Source organism: Artemia franciscana, chromosome 8 (assembly GCF_032884065.1).
Source record: "Artemia franciscana chromosome 8, ASM3288406v1, whole genome shotgun sequence".
Classification (NCBI taxonomy): domain Eukaryota; kingdom Metazoa; phylum Arthropoda; class Branchiopoda; order Anostraca; family Artemiidae; genus Artemia; species Artemia franciscana.
This window is the reverse complement of record NC_088870.1, coordinates 41,527,408-41,541,028: the sequence shown is the minus strand read 5'-3', so window position 1 is coordinate 41,541,028 and position 13,621 is coordinate 41,527,408. Positions and strand designations below refer to the sequence as shown.

At 37.5% G+C, this 13,621-nt stretch overlaps 2 protein-coding genes across 2 annotated transcripts; both read left to right on the top strand.

The window, feature by feature from the left end:
• The first annotated feature begins 4,311 nt into the window (after positions 1-4,311).
• LOC136030440 (poly [ADP-ribose] polymerase tankyrase-2-like) lies at positions 4,312-10,242 on the top strand. The gene has a single exon (XM_065709423.1). The coding sequence runs from the start codon at positions 4,320-4,322 to the stop codon at positions 6,720-6,722; it is 2,403 nt and encodes an 800-aa protein (XP_065565495.1). The 5' UTR covers positions 4,312-4,319; the 3' UTR covers positions 6,723-10,242.
• On the top strand, positions 6,973-8,140 carry LOC136030679 (putative ankyrin repeat protein RF_0381). The gene is made up of 2 exons (XM_065709746.1): positions 6,973-7,126; positions 7,551-8,140. The coding sequence occupies exons 1-2, from the start codon at positions 6,973-6,975 to the stop codon at positions 8,138-8,140; spliced, it is 744 nt and encodes a 247-aa protein (XP_065565818.1).
• Positions 10,243-13,621: the final 3,379 nt, after the last annotated feature.

Here is a 13,621-nt window from a genome sequence, read left to right as displayed (position 1 = left end):
ACTGCGTAAAACTTGCGAATATACAACATTCTTCGCTGTCCAATTGTCGCTGCATATAAATAGATTGTCAGGTTTACCGACCCTCGAACATGCAACGTACAATTGTCCATGGAAAAAACAATCAGTATTAAGATCTATACCACATTTTTCTAATGATTGACCTTGAGCTTTGTTAATGGTGATTGCAAATGCTAATCGAATTGGGAATTGCAATCTTTTAAATTGAAAAGGCAGATCCGTTGGAATCATGGGAATGCGAGGAATAAGAACAGCCTCACCCTCAAAAGGCCCTGTCAAGATTGTGGCCTCTATTAGGTTTTCCATTGTTTTTTTTACGGCAAGTCGCGTGCCATTGCAAAGCTTTGGTGGGTTGATATTTCTTAAAAGTATTATTGGTACGCCTATTTTTAGTTGTAGCACGTGTGGTGGAAACCCTGAAGGATCTATGGAATTTAAAAATTCAGATGGATAATTAACCGCTTCATTTGGTTCCAAAACTGTGTCGACTGACTTGTAAAGGACTGCCTGGTCTCAAATCTTGGTCAAAACAATATTGTTGATTTCGTGGACGTCTATATTTTTGGGTGCGAGAATCGCTCTTTCACTTAGCCATTTATTATTTTTATAATTTTTTAGAATATTCGGAAATACTTTTTCAATCAATTCATTTTTGGACGTCACTAAATTACAGAAATCAGCAGGTAGTTGTATACGTCCTGAAATTGAGTCTACTGGGAGCTTTCCGTTTCCAATTGCCAGCAATTGATCTGAAAATGTTTGACCAGAGTCATCGTTTTGCAATCGGACACGCATATTTGTAGTTAATTTTAATATTTTTACGTGTGCCCATAAATTAGAATTTTTCAGGCAAGCATTCATTTCGTCTGCAGGAGTTAAACTACGTAAAAATTGCGAATATACAACATTCTTGGCTTTCCCATTGTCTGTGCATATACAAAGCCGTATGTACTAATAATGACGTCATATGCAAACGCTCTTTTTACAAACAAACAAACATGCATACACACAACTCGTTTTTATATTGATAGATAGATAGATAGATACAATACAAATCAACTGCGTAAAACTTGCGAATATACAACATTCTTCGCTGTCCAATTGTCGCTGCATATAAATAGATTGTCAGGTTTACCGACCCTCGAACATGCAACGTACAATTGTCCATGGGAAAAACAATCAGTATTAAGATCTATACCACATTTTTCTAATGATTGACCTTGAGCTTTGTTAATGGTGATTGCAAATGCTAATCGAATTGGGAATTGCAATCTTTTAAATTGAAAAGGCAGATCCGTTGGAATCATGGGAATGCGAGGAATAAGAACAGCCTCACCCTCAAAAGGCCCTGTCAAGATTTTGGCCTCTATTAGGTTTTCCATGGTTTTTTTTACGGCAAGTCGCGTGCCATTGCAAAGCTTTGGTGGGTTGATATTTCTTAAAAGTGTTATTGGTACGCCTGTTTTTAGTTGTAGCACGTGTGGTGGAAACCCTGAAAGATCCACGGAATTTAAAAATTCAGATGGATAATTAACCGCTTCATTTGGTTCCAAAACTGTGTCGACTGACTTGTAAAGGACTGCCTGGTCTCGAATCTTGGTCAAAACAATATTGTTGATTTCGTGGACGTCTATATTTTTGGGTGCAAGAATCGCTCTTTCACTTAGCCATTTATTATTTTTATAATTGTTTAGAATATTCGGAAATACTTTTTCAATCAATTCATTTTTGGACGTCACTAAATTACAGAAATCAGCAGGTAGTTGTATACGTCCTGAAATTGAGTCTACTGGGAGCTTTCCGTTTCCAATTGCCAGCAATTGATCTGAAAATGTTTGACCAGAGTCATCGTTTTGCAATCGGACACGCATATTTGTAGTTAATTTTAGTGTTTTTACGTGTGCTCACCCTCAAAAGGCCCTGTCAAGATTGTGGCCTCTATTAGGTTTTCCATTGTTTTTTTTTACGGCAAGTCGCTTGCCATTGCAAAGCTTTGGTGGGTTGATATTTCTTAAAAGTATTATTGGTACGCCTATTTTTAGTTGTAGCACGTGTGGTGGAAACCCTGAAAGATCTATGGAATTTAAAAATTCAGATGGATAATTAACCGCTTCATTTGGTTCCAAAACTGTGTCGACTGACTTGTAAAGGACTGCCTGGTCTCGAATCTTGGTCAAAACAATATTGTTGATTTCGTGGACGTCTATATTTTTGGGTGCAAGAATCGCTCTTTCACTTAGCCATTTATTATTTTTATAATTGTTTAGAATATTCGGAAATACTTTTTCAATCAATTCATTTTTGGACGTCACTAAATTACAGAAATCAGCAGGTAGTTGTATACGTCCTGAAATTGAGTCTACTGGGAGATTTCCGTTTCCAATTGCCAGCAATTGATCTGAAAATGTTTGACCAGAGTCATCGTTTTGCAATCGGACACGCATATTTGTAGTTAATTTTAGTGTTTTTACGTGTGCTCACCCTCAAAAGGCCCTGTCAAGATTGTGGCCTCTATTAGGTTTTCCATTGTTTTTTTTTACGGCAAGTCGCTTGCCATTGCAAAGCTTTGGTGGGTTGATATTTCTTAAAAGTATAATTGGTACGCCTATTTTTAGTTGTAGCACGTGTGGTGGAAACCCTGAAAGATCTATGGAATTTAAAAATTCAGATGGATAATTAACCGCTTCATTTGGTTCCAAAACTGTGTCGACTGACTTGTAAAGGACTGCCTGGTCTCGAATCTTGGTCAAAAGAATATTGTTGATTTCGTGGACGTCTATATTTTTGGGTGCGAGAATCGCTCTTTCACTTAGCCATTTAATATTTTTATAATTTTTTTATAGAAATTGATGATGTGATTTCCGCTGATATACCTGATAAAAATGTCGATAAGGGGTTACATGATATTATTGTAAAAAATATGATACATGGACCTTGCGGTGCACTGACCCCCCAAGGCTCAACACGATGAGTTGTATTTTCTGATTTGTTACAAAAAACGCTTAGATTCTGACGTAGTTCCAGTAAGGAAAGTCTTCAATGGCTCTGGTGGTGCAGCCAATAGAGGAAGTTTAACTTTTCCTGAGGCGCAACACATTCCCATTGTTTCACCATTGAATTTCAAGGCCTTGCAATAGGGACAAATTTTAGACATTGTCCCGATTTGAACACATCTACTCCAGCTATAATCATCGACTGGGCTGTACCTGAATGCCAGGCGATAACTTTCAGGTTGCTCTGATTCCTCGGCACGCTTTATTTTCTTACTTTCTCTATCAGCAGCAAGCCTGATTTCTTGCTGTTCTTGTGAATCCTCGGCACGCTTTCTTTTCTTACTTTCTCTATCAGCCTCAAGCCTGTTTCCTTGCTATTCTTTTGATTCCTCGGCACGCCTTCTTTTTTCACTTTCTCTTTTAGCAGCAAGTCTGCTTTCGTGTTGCTCTGGTAGTTCCTCGGCACGCTTTCTGTTCTTTCTTTCTCTATCAGCCTCAAGCATGTTTCCTTGCTGTTCTTTTGATTCCTCGGCACGCTTTCTTTTCTGACTTTCTCTATCAGCAGCAAGTTTTTTGGCATAGACTCTTTGAGCATCTTCATCGGCTTGTGCCATTGTAAGTTCATCAGTCATTTTAAACTTAAACATTAATAGATTTCTACGTGAACATATATGTCTTAAATATCTTTAATGACGTCACCGTCATAGCAAAAATGACGACAACTAACTTCATGACGTCAGTCGACACAGAAACATGACGTCACCTGACAGACCCACACACACAGACAGACAACTTATTTTTATATATATAGATAGATGTATCTCTATAGCCGTTGTCTTATATTTCCATTGAAAAAAAAATTCAATTTTTTAAATTTTAGTTTTGATTTCAGAATCGCTAAAGTTAGTATATATTTTCAAAATTTTTTATTTTTTAATTCAAACCAAAAAAGAATCTGAAAATTTTGAAATTAGTTTTAAATATTCTCTAAGTTCAAATTTATAATTGTCTCCTGGAAGCAAACTTTTTTGGCTTAACTCCTAAAGTACGTATCTCTATTACCGTTGTCTTACATTTCCATTGAAAAAAAATCAATTTTTTTTAGTTTTGATTTCAGAATCGCTGAAGTTAGTATATAAACTTCAAAAATATTTACAGTGTCCGAACAATGATATTGATTTTTTAATACAAACCAGAAAAATACCTGAAAATTTTGAAATTAGTTTTTTTTTTGTTCGTTTTAAACAATTCGACACATGGTAGAATTTCAAACGTTGAAATAATATTGTCTCAAGTGAATTACAAAAAATGCCCTTTAACAAAGTTTCAAGAGCATTTTCTCACCTATTTGATTTTTTTTTCTTTTCAGCATCAAACAAGAAAAACACCTTATTAGAAGAGATGAAAAAAGAAGACACAAAATTGATCAGTCTCCAAAAGCTGCTATGTAAGGGGGCGAACCCAAATCTGAAAGATAGTGAGGAAAAAACAGCTTTGCATTATGCTTCTGAAAAAGGGACAGTGAATATTTGTCAGCTGCTGCTAAGGAATGGGGCAGACCCGAATCTGAAAGATAGTAAGGAAAAAACAGCGTTGCATTATGCTTTTGAAAAAGGCACATTGGATATTTGTCAGCTGCTGCTAAGCAATGGGGCAGACCCGAATCTGAAAGATAGTGAGAAAAGAACAGCTTTACATTATGCTGCTAAAAAAGGTACACCGGTTTTTTGTTACCTGCTGTTGAGCAATGGAGCCGACCCAAATATAAAAGGTGGCTCGTACAATAAAACAGCTTTGCATTATGCTTCTAAAAAAGGCACACTCAATATTTGTCAACTGCTGCTGAGCAATGGAGCCGACCCAAATATGAAAGGCGGGGGGTGCAACGAAACAGCTTTACATTATGCTGCTCATTGGATATTTAAAGGCACATTTGATATTTGTCAGCTGCTAATAAGCAATGGGGCAGACCCGAATCTGAAAGATAGTGAGGAAAGAACAGCTTTACATTATGCTGCTCAAAAAGGCACCCACGATATTTGTCAAATGCTGCTGAAAAATGGAGCTGACCCTAACTGTAAAGACTTTTACGACAAAACAGCTTTGCATTATGCTTCTGAAAAAGGGACATTGAATATTTGTCAGCTGCTGCTAAGGAATGGGGCAGACCCGAAACTGAAAGATAGTAAGGAAAAAACAGCGTTGCATTATGCTTTTGAAAAAGGCACATTGGATATTTGTCAGCTGCTGCTAAGCAATGGGGCATACCCGAATCTGAAAGATAGTGAGGAAAAAACAGCTTTGCATTATGCTTCTGAAAAAGGGACGTTGGATATTCATCAGCTGCTGCTAAGCAATGGGGCAGACCCGAATCTGAAAGATAGTGAGGAAAGAACAGCTTTATATTATGCTGCTCAAAAAGGAACAGCTTTACATTATGCTGCTCAAAAAGGCACCCACGATATTTGTCAAATGCTGCTGAAAAATGGAGCTGACCCTAACTGTAAAGACTTTTACGACAAAACAGCTTTGCATTATGCTTCTGAAAAAGGCACATTGGATATTTGTCAGCTGCTGATAAGCAATAGGGCAGACACGAATCTGAAAGATAGTGAGAAAAAAACAGCTTTGCATTATGCTTCTGAAAAAGGCACATTGGATATTTGTCAGCTGCTGCTAAGCAATGGGGCAGACACGAATCTGAAAGATAGTGAGGAAAAAACAGCTTTGAAATATGCTTCTGAAAAAGGCACATTGGATATTTGTAAGCTGCTGCTAAGCAATGGGGCAGACCCGAATCTGAAAGATAGTGAGAAAAAAACAGCTTTGCATTATGCTTCTGAAAAAGGCACATTGGATATTTGTCAGCTGCTGCTAAGCAATGGGGCAGACCCGAATCTGAAAGATAGTGAGGAAAAAACAGCGTTGCATTATGCTTTTGAAAAAGGCACATTGGATATTTGTCAGCTGCTGCTAAGCAATGGGGCAGACCCGGATCTGAAAGATAGTGAGAAAAGAACAGCTTTACATTATGCTGCTAAAAAAGGTACACCGGTTTTTTGTTACCTGCTGTTGAGCAATGGAGCCGACCCAAATATAAAAGGTGGCTCGTACAATAAAACAGCTTTGCATTATGCTTCTAAAAAAGGCACACTCAATATTTGTCAACTGCTGCTGAGCAATGGAGCCGACCCAAATATGAAAGGCGGGGGATGCAATGGAACAGCTTTACATTATGCTGCTCATTGGATATTTGAAGGCACATTTGATATTTGTCAGCTGCTGCTAAGCAATGGGGCAGACCTGAATCTGAAAGATAGTGATGAAAGAACAGCTTTACATTATGCTGCTCGAAAAGGAACACTCGATATTTGTCATATGCTGCTGAAAAATGGAGCTGACCCTAACTGTAAAGACCTTTACGACAAAACAGCTTTGCATTATGCTTCTGAAAAAGGCACATTGGATATTTGTAAGCTGCTGCTAAGCAATGGGGCAGACCCGAATCTGAAAGATAGTGAGAAAAAAACAGCTTTGAAATATGCTTCTGAAAAAGGCACTTTGGATATTTGTAAGCTGCTGCTAAGCAATGGGGCAGACCCGAATCTGAAAGATAGTGAGAAAAAAACAGCTTTGAATTATGTTTCTGAAAATGGCACATTGGATATTATTAAGCTTCTCTGCTACGCAATGGGGCAGACACGAATCTGAAAGATAGTGAGAAAAAAAATTAGCTTTGCATTATGGTTCTGAAAAAAGGACATTGGATATTTGTAAGCTGCTGCTAAGCAATGGGGCAGACCTTAATCTGACAGATAGTGAGAAAAAAACAGATTTGAATTATGCTTCTGAAAAAGGGACATTGGATATTTGTCAGTTGCTGATAAGCAATAGGGCAGACACGAATCTGAAAGATAGTGAGAAAAAAACAGCTTTGCATTATGCTTCTGAAAAAGGCACAATGGATATTTGTAAGCTGCTGCTAAGCAATGGGGCAGACCCGAATCTGAAAGATAGTGAGAAAAAAACAGCTTTGAAATATGCTTCTGAAAAAGGCACTTTGGATATTTGTAAGCTGCTGCTAAGCAATGGGGCAGACCCGAATCTGAAAGATAGTGAGAAAAAAACAGCTTTGCATTATGCTTCTGAAAAAGGCACATTGGATAATTGTCAGCTGCTGCTAAGCAATAGGGCAGACCCGAATTGAAAGATAGTGAGAAAAAACAACTTTGAATTATACTTCTGAAAAAGGCACATTGGATATTTGTCAGCTGCTGCTAAGCAATGGGGCAGACCCGAATCTGAAAGATAGTGAGGAAAAAACAGCTTTGTATTATGCTTCTGAAAAAGGCACATTGGTTATTTGTCAGCTGGTGCTAAGCAATGGGGCAGACCCGAATCTGAAAGATAGTGAGAAAAAACAACTTTGATTTATACTTCTGAAAAAGGCACATTGGATATTTGTCAGCTGCTGCTAAGCAATGGGGCAGACCCGAATCTGAAAGATAGTGAGGAAAAAACAGCTTTGCTCTGAAAAAGGGACGTTGGATATTTGTCAGCTGCTGCTAAGCAATTGGGCATACCCGAATCTGAAAGATAGTGAGGAAAAAACAGCTTTGCATTATGCTTCTGAAAAAGGGACGTTGGATATTTGTCAGCTGCTGCTAAGCAATGGGGCAGACCAGAATCTGAAAGATAGTGAGGAAAGAACAGCTTTGCATTATGCTGCTAAAAATGGTACACCGGTTTTTTGTTACGTGCTGTTGAGCAATGGAGTCGACCCAAATATAAAAGGTGGCTCGTACAATAAAACAGCTTTGCATTATGCTTCTAAAAAAGGCACACTCAATATTTGTCAACTGCTGCTGAGCAATGGAGCCGACCCAAATATGAAATGCGGGTGGTGCAACCAAACAGCTTTATACTATGCTGCTCAAAAAGGCACACTCGATATTTGTCAAATGCTGCTTAAAAATGGAGCTGACCCTAACTGTAAAGTATTTTACGACAAAACAGCTTTAGATTATGCTGCTGATAAAGAAGCACTGGATATTTGTCACCTGCTGCTGAGCAATGGAGCTAACCCAAATATAAAATCCTCTAACACTACGGCATCTCCAATAAACTGATATCCCTGATCGTTCGAAGTGCAGAGGTCTGACCCATGAAGGAAATACAAAGTATTTCGGTATCATATCTGGGGGTAAACTGGGGTCAATGTGTCCTCTCTCCCTTGCTTTTTGACCTTGTTATCAATTATGCGCTCCAAGATTGCACAGGGTTTGGGATCCAATATTCGATAATAAGCGACTAGCAGATCTTGATTTTGCGACGACATCATCCTGATTGAAGCAAAAAAGGAAAGGCTCCAGGAGCTTTTCTCGATGTCATATGAGAGAAAGCAAGTCTTTTGGGACTGAAAATTAGTTCGGACGAGATAATGAGTATGGCAACGAGCGACCACTTGCCATAAAGTGCTAGGACAATTCAGTGGAGCAGATAGTAGAATTCAGATAGCTCGGAAATACAGTCAAACAAACTTGGGTAAGCAAAAAGGAGGTACAGTCTAGGATTGGACAAGCAGGTGGAGCTTTTCATCGACTAAAGCAAGTTTGGAGATAAAAAAGAAAGTACTCCCTGAAACTGAATTGAGGCTGTTCAACAGTAACGTCCTCTCTGCCCCCCTCTATAGCTGTGAATGCTGGAAACTCAAACAACAGCAAGAAAAGAGGATTCTCACTTTCGATAACAACTGTCTCCGCAGGAATACGAATATTATCTGGAGGGACCACTAACCAGACAGTTCGCTCTATCATGCATCAGCCACTGGTAACAGATGTCATACGCCAACGAAAATGGCGCTACTTGGGACACGTTATCCGTATGGCAGAAGATAGACTCCCCAGAACGGTACTAGAGTGGCAATCAGAGGGAACCCGAAGAAGAGGAAAGCCAAAAAATACATTTCGTCATACATACCAGCGGGACCTGAAGTTTATCAGTTCGACAGTCCAACCTCAATGGGAAGACGTCTAGGCAGTAGCACATGAGGGATGGTTGGCGACTCTTTCTCAATGCCCTGGGTGCCTCTGGTGGCGCAGGAGGAAGTAAGGTCTAAGGTAAAGTTTCATCAGTTCCTTAGTATAATTTTTGAAAAAAATGACTACCTGACTATTTTTCTTAGTTCTAAACTTTTTTGTTTATGAATATTAGTTTATTTATAGAAAAGGACACACAACTGTGCATAAATGTTGAGCTAATTTGAATTTTGAACTTATTTTGAATTTGAACTGTTTTGTTTTTTAGGAGTCATGTTGCGGCAGTAGCGAGCAATCTAGTAAGAGACGATCACGCCTAATATTGAAAAAAAATGGCCAATAACTCCGGAAACTAGAATCAGATAAAAAACAAAGTACATACTATTAGAACCGTATTAACCAATACCCCTATGTAGGAAACTAACTGTCCCTTGGCTTGAAAAATAAGGAAAATATATTAGTTTGAAAATCAAGAAAACTGGCTGTAATCACAATATTCTGCAACGACAGCAGAGTTTTTTTTTTTTTCGTTTTTTCAGTTGAGCTGGTGGAGCACTGGAAAAATCATAGACGGCTGTTTAATGGCTTATTTGAAAGAAAATTGATGTATTTCGAAACCTTTCATAATTAACAAAAATAATTGTAAAAATAAAATCATTTTCTACAAAAAACTACATTTTTCTATAGCTCTGTAGTAGAAAATGTTTTTATTATCTTCTCGCATACAAAAATCAAATAGGATTTTTACCATTATAAGAAGCATGTATTTATGGCTACTGAAAATATAGTAATATTTGGGGACACTAAAAAAGGATCCGATCAAACAGTTTGTGGTAACAAACTGTAGTAAGGAGCGACCCGGCTCAATAGTAACCGAAACTCTAAAAAACGGAAATTTTATACCAATAGTTAAAAAATAGTCTTACCCATCAAAAGTTACGAGCCTGAGAAAATTTGCCTTATTTTAGGAAATAAGGGGAAACACCCCCTAAAAGTCGTAGAATCCTAAAAATATCACACCATCATATTCAATGTATCAGAGAACCCTACTGTAGAAGTTTCAAGCTATTATCAACAAAAATGTGGAATTTTGTATTTTTTGCCAGAAGACACATCACGGATGTGTTTTTTTTTATGTTTGTGGGGACAACTTACTCCCCCGCAGTCCCCGTTGTAGGGGCTGCAAGGTACAAACTTTGACCAGTGTTTACGTGTAGTAATAGTTATTGGAATATGTACAGATGTTTTCAGGGGGATTTTTTTTTTGGGGGGGGGGGGTGGTTGAGGGGAGGGGCTTATTTGGGAGGATCTTTCCATGGAGGAATTTGTAATGGGGGAAGAGAATTTCCATGAAGGGGGTGCAGGATTTTCTAGTATTATTTAAAAAAACAAAAAAATAAATATGAAAAAGATTTTTCAACTGAAAGTAAGGAGCAGCATTAAAACTTAAAACGAACAGAAATTATTACGCATATAATGGGCTCACCTCCTCCTAATACCTCGCTCTTTACGCTAAAATATTTTTAGTAATTTCAACTATTTATTCTACGGCCTTTGTGATTCAGGGGTCATTCTTAAGGAATTGGGACACAATTTAAACTTTAGTGGAAAGAGCGAGGTATTGACGAGGAGCCGAACCCTCTCATATCTGCAATAGAAATATACGAATATAGAAGTTCGTTACATAAGTTAATTCGTAAGTTACGCATATTTTTTACTTATTAAAACGTTCGTAAAAAATTTAAAGTTCTAGTTGCCTTTTTAAGTATTAACAAGTTTTTTTTTACTGAAAGTAAGGAGCGACATTAAAACTTAAAACGAACAGAAATTACCCCGTATATGAAAGGGGCTGTTCCTTCTTCAACGCCATCACTCTTTGCGCTAAAGTTTGACTCTTTCTCTCAACTCTACTTTTTAAAACAGGAAAAACTTTAGCGTAAAGAGCAGGGCGTTGAAGGAGGTACAGCCCCTTTCATATACGGGTAATTTCTGTTCGTTTTAAGTTTTAATGTCGCTCCTTACTTTCAGTTAAAAAAAACTTGTTTTTCTTATTTAATTTCTGAACGTTTTTTGGTTAATCCATGTTTTGATTTCGGCTCTCCGCAGATGAATAATTAAAGCGAATTTTGCATATTTATTTATTTGGCTAAATGGCTTTCCCATAGTTTTGATCGAATGATTTTGAGAAAAAAAGGACTCTCCAAAAAATTGGAGGGCCAGTTGCCCTTCAATTTTTTGGGTACTTAAAAAGGCAACTAGAACTTTTAGTTTTTACGAACGTTTTCATTAGTAAAAGATATACGTAACTTACAAATTAGCTTGCGTAACAAACTTCTATATTCGTATGTTTTTATTACGTATATGAGAGGGTTCGCCCACTCGTCGATACCTCGCTCTTAGCACTAAAGCTTAAATTTTGTCCCCTGAATCACAAAGCCGTAGAATAAATAGTTTAAATAAATGTACAGAAATTACTCCGTATATGAAAGGGGCTCTTCCCTCCTCAACGTCCCGCTTTTTACGCTAAAGTTTTTTACTGTTTAAAAAGTAGAGTTGAGAGAAAGGGCCACACTTTAGCGTAAAGAGCTGGGCGTTGAGGAGGGAACAGCCCCTTTCATATACGGAGTAATTTCTGTTCGTTTTAAGTTTTAATGTCGCTCCTTACTTTCAGTTAAAAAAAACTTGTATTTTATTTATTTAATTTATATAAGGTACTGAAATAAGCTCCATGAAATAAGTCTAGAAATCTACAATAACTCAAGCTCAAATGACCAAAAATTACTATTAAAGAATAAATGTAACCCAAAACGAATAAAAATTGAATAAACAATCATAGCTAAAAACAGACAACAGAAAAAAATGGTGAATATTTTGATTTAATCAAATCTTAAAGCCGACAATTATTTTTTTTTTACAATTGCAAAATAATTACAGAAACCTGTTGTTACGGAGTATCAAAAAATAGAGCAAAAAATATTCTATTCAACAATCCGAGACTTATTTCAATAATATATACTTGCTGGTTACCGTCCCTTCAAATACTTCACAAACACAACATCAATGAACAAACACATTATCAACGAAGAACAATTTCAGAGGTGCTTTCACCAATAATCTGCCCCGGATATCTCTCATTTCTCTTCTGCATCACGGATATTGTACTAGCAACTCCTTACCACGAGGATAGGCAACTGTTGTTAGTCCAGAGAGGCAGCCGTAGCAAATATTTCGCATACTTGTAGAAACACTTCCGTATGTCCTAAATATCTGAAGCAGTATGAAGAGACCAAAATGGTGCAAGGGCGAGTAGATACGGAGCAGCAAACGCATTATAAACGCTAGCTAAGATGCGGCGGTTAAATTAAAGCTTTAATGCAACTTGTAAACCATGCATTCCTAGATTTTTTGGCAAAAAACGACGGAAGATTTTCCGTCGTTTACGCTTTACTGAAAACAAAATATTTATTCAATATTTTCGCTTTTATGATTCCAACATCGCAAGATAATAAAGTCCCCTCTATCTAGCCTGCCAAAAGTTTCACGCCGATCAATGAAAAACATTATTTGGTCCATTTTAGGGTTTTACGAATCGGTAGAACTATTTTCGTATCTAAGATTTTTTTTTTTGGGGGGGGGGGTACAAAAAGATTTTATCGGGTAGGGAGACTTACTAAAGAAAATTCAAAAAACCCATCATAATATATTTACATTCATTTTTGTTACGTTTTTACGAATAGGACAAACATTTCTAGGGGGGGGGGGGCTAAAACCCCTGCCCCCTGGATATGGTCTAGGGTAAAACCCTCTTTTTTTAGGTTTAGGTGGCCGAATGTGCATGCTCAGCAATTTCCCAGCTGAAAGGGGACGAAATAAATTTGGGCCCGAATCGGCCGTTACACATCAATAGAATTTTTTTTTTTAACATTTCTTATCTTCATTGTCTTTAGACAAAGTTTTCATTCTCTTTAGGGTTCCCTTGTTTTTATATATAAGCCTAGTAAGTCTAAATGAATCTGAGAAGAAAATAAAATTGTTGGGCAAGCCTCTGGTATCAAACAGCTCGTGGTAACGAACTGTAAGTAAGGAGCGACCCAGCTCAATAGTAACCGAAATTCTAAAAAAAAATTATACCAATAGATACATCAAAAGAATCGGTTTCTTATGCTGATTTTAAATAGATAAGTTTCATCAAGTTTAGTCCTACCCATCAAAAGTTACGACCCTGAGAAAATTTACCTTAAGGGGAAAAAAGGGTTGCAAAAAAGGGGTAAACACCCCCTAAAAGTCATAGTATCTTAATAAAAAATACACCATCAGATTCAGTGTATCAGAGAACCCTACTGTAGAGGTTTTAAGCTCCTCACTGCAAAAACGTGGAATTTTGTATTTTTTACCAGAAGAAAGATCACAGATGCGTAGAATTTCACGAGAAGGCTCATTCGAAAGGAAACTAAAAGTTCTAGTGCCCCTTTTAAGCGACTAAGGAATTTTGTGAGCAGCTAGGCCCCCTCCCACGCTCGTTTTCTTCCCAGAGTCACCGGATCAAAATTTTCAGATAGCCATTTTGTTCAC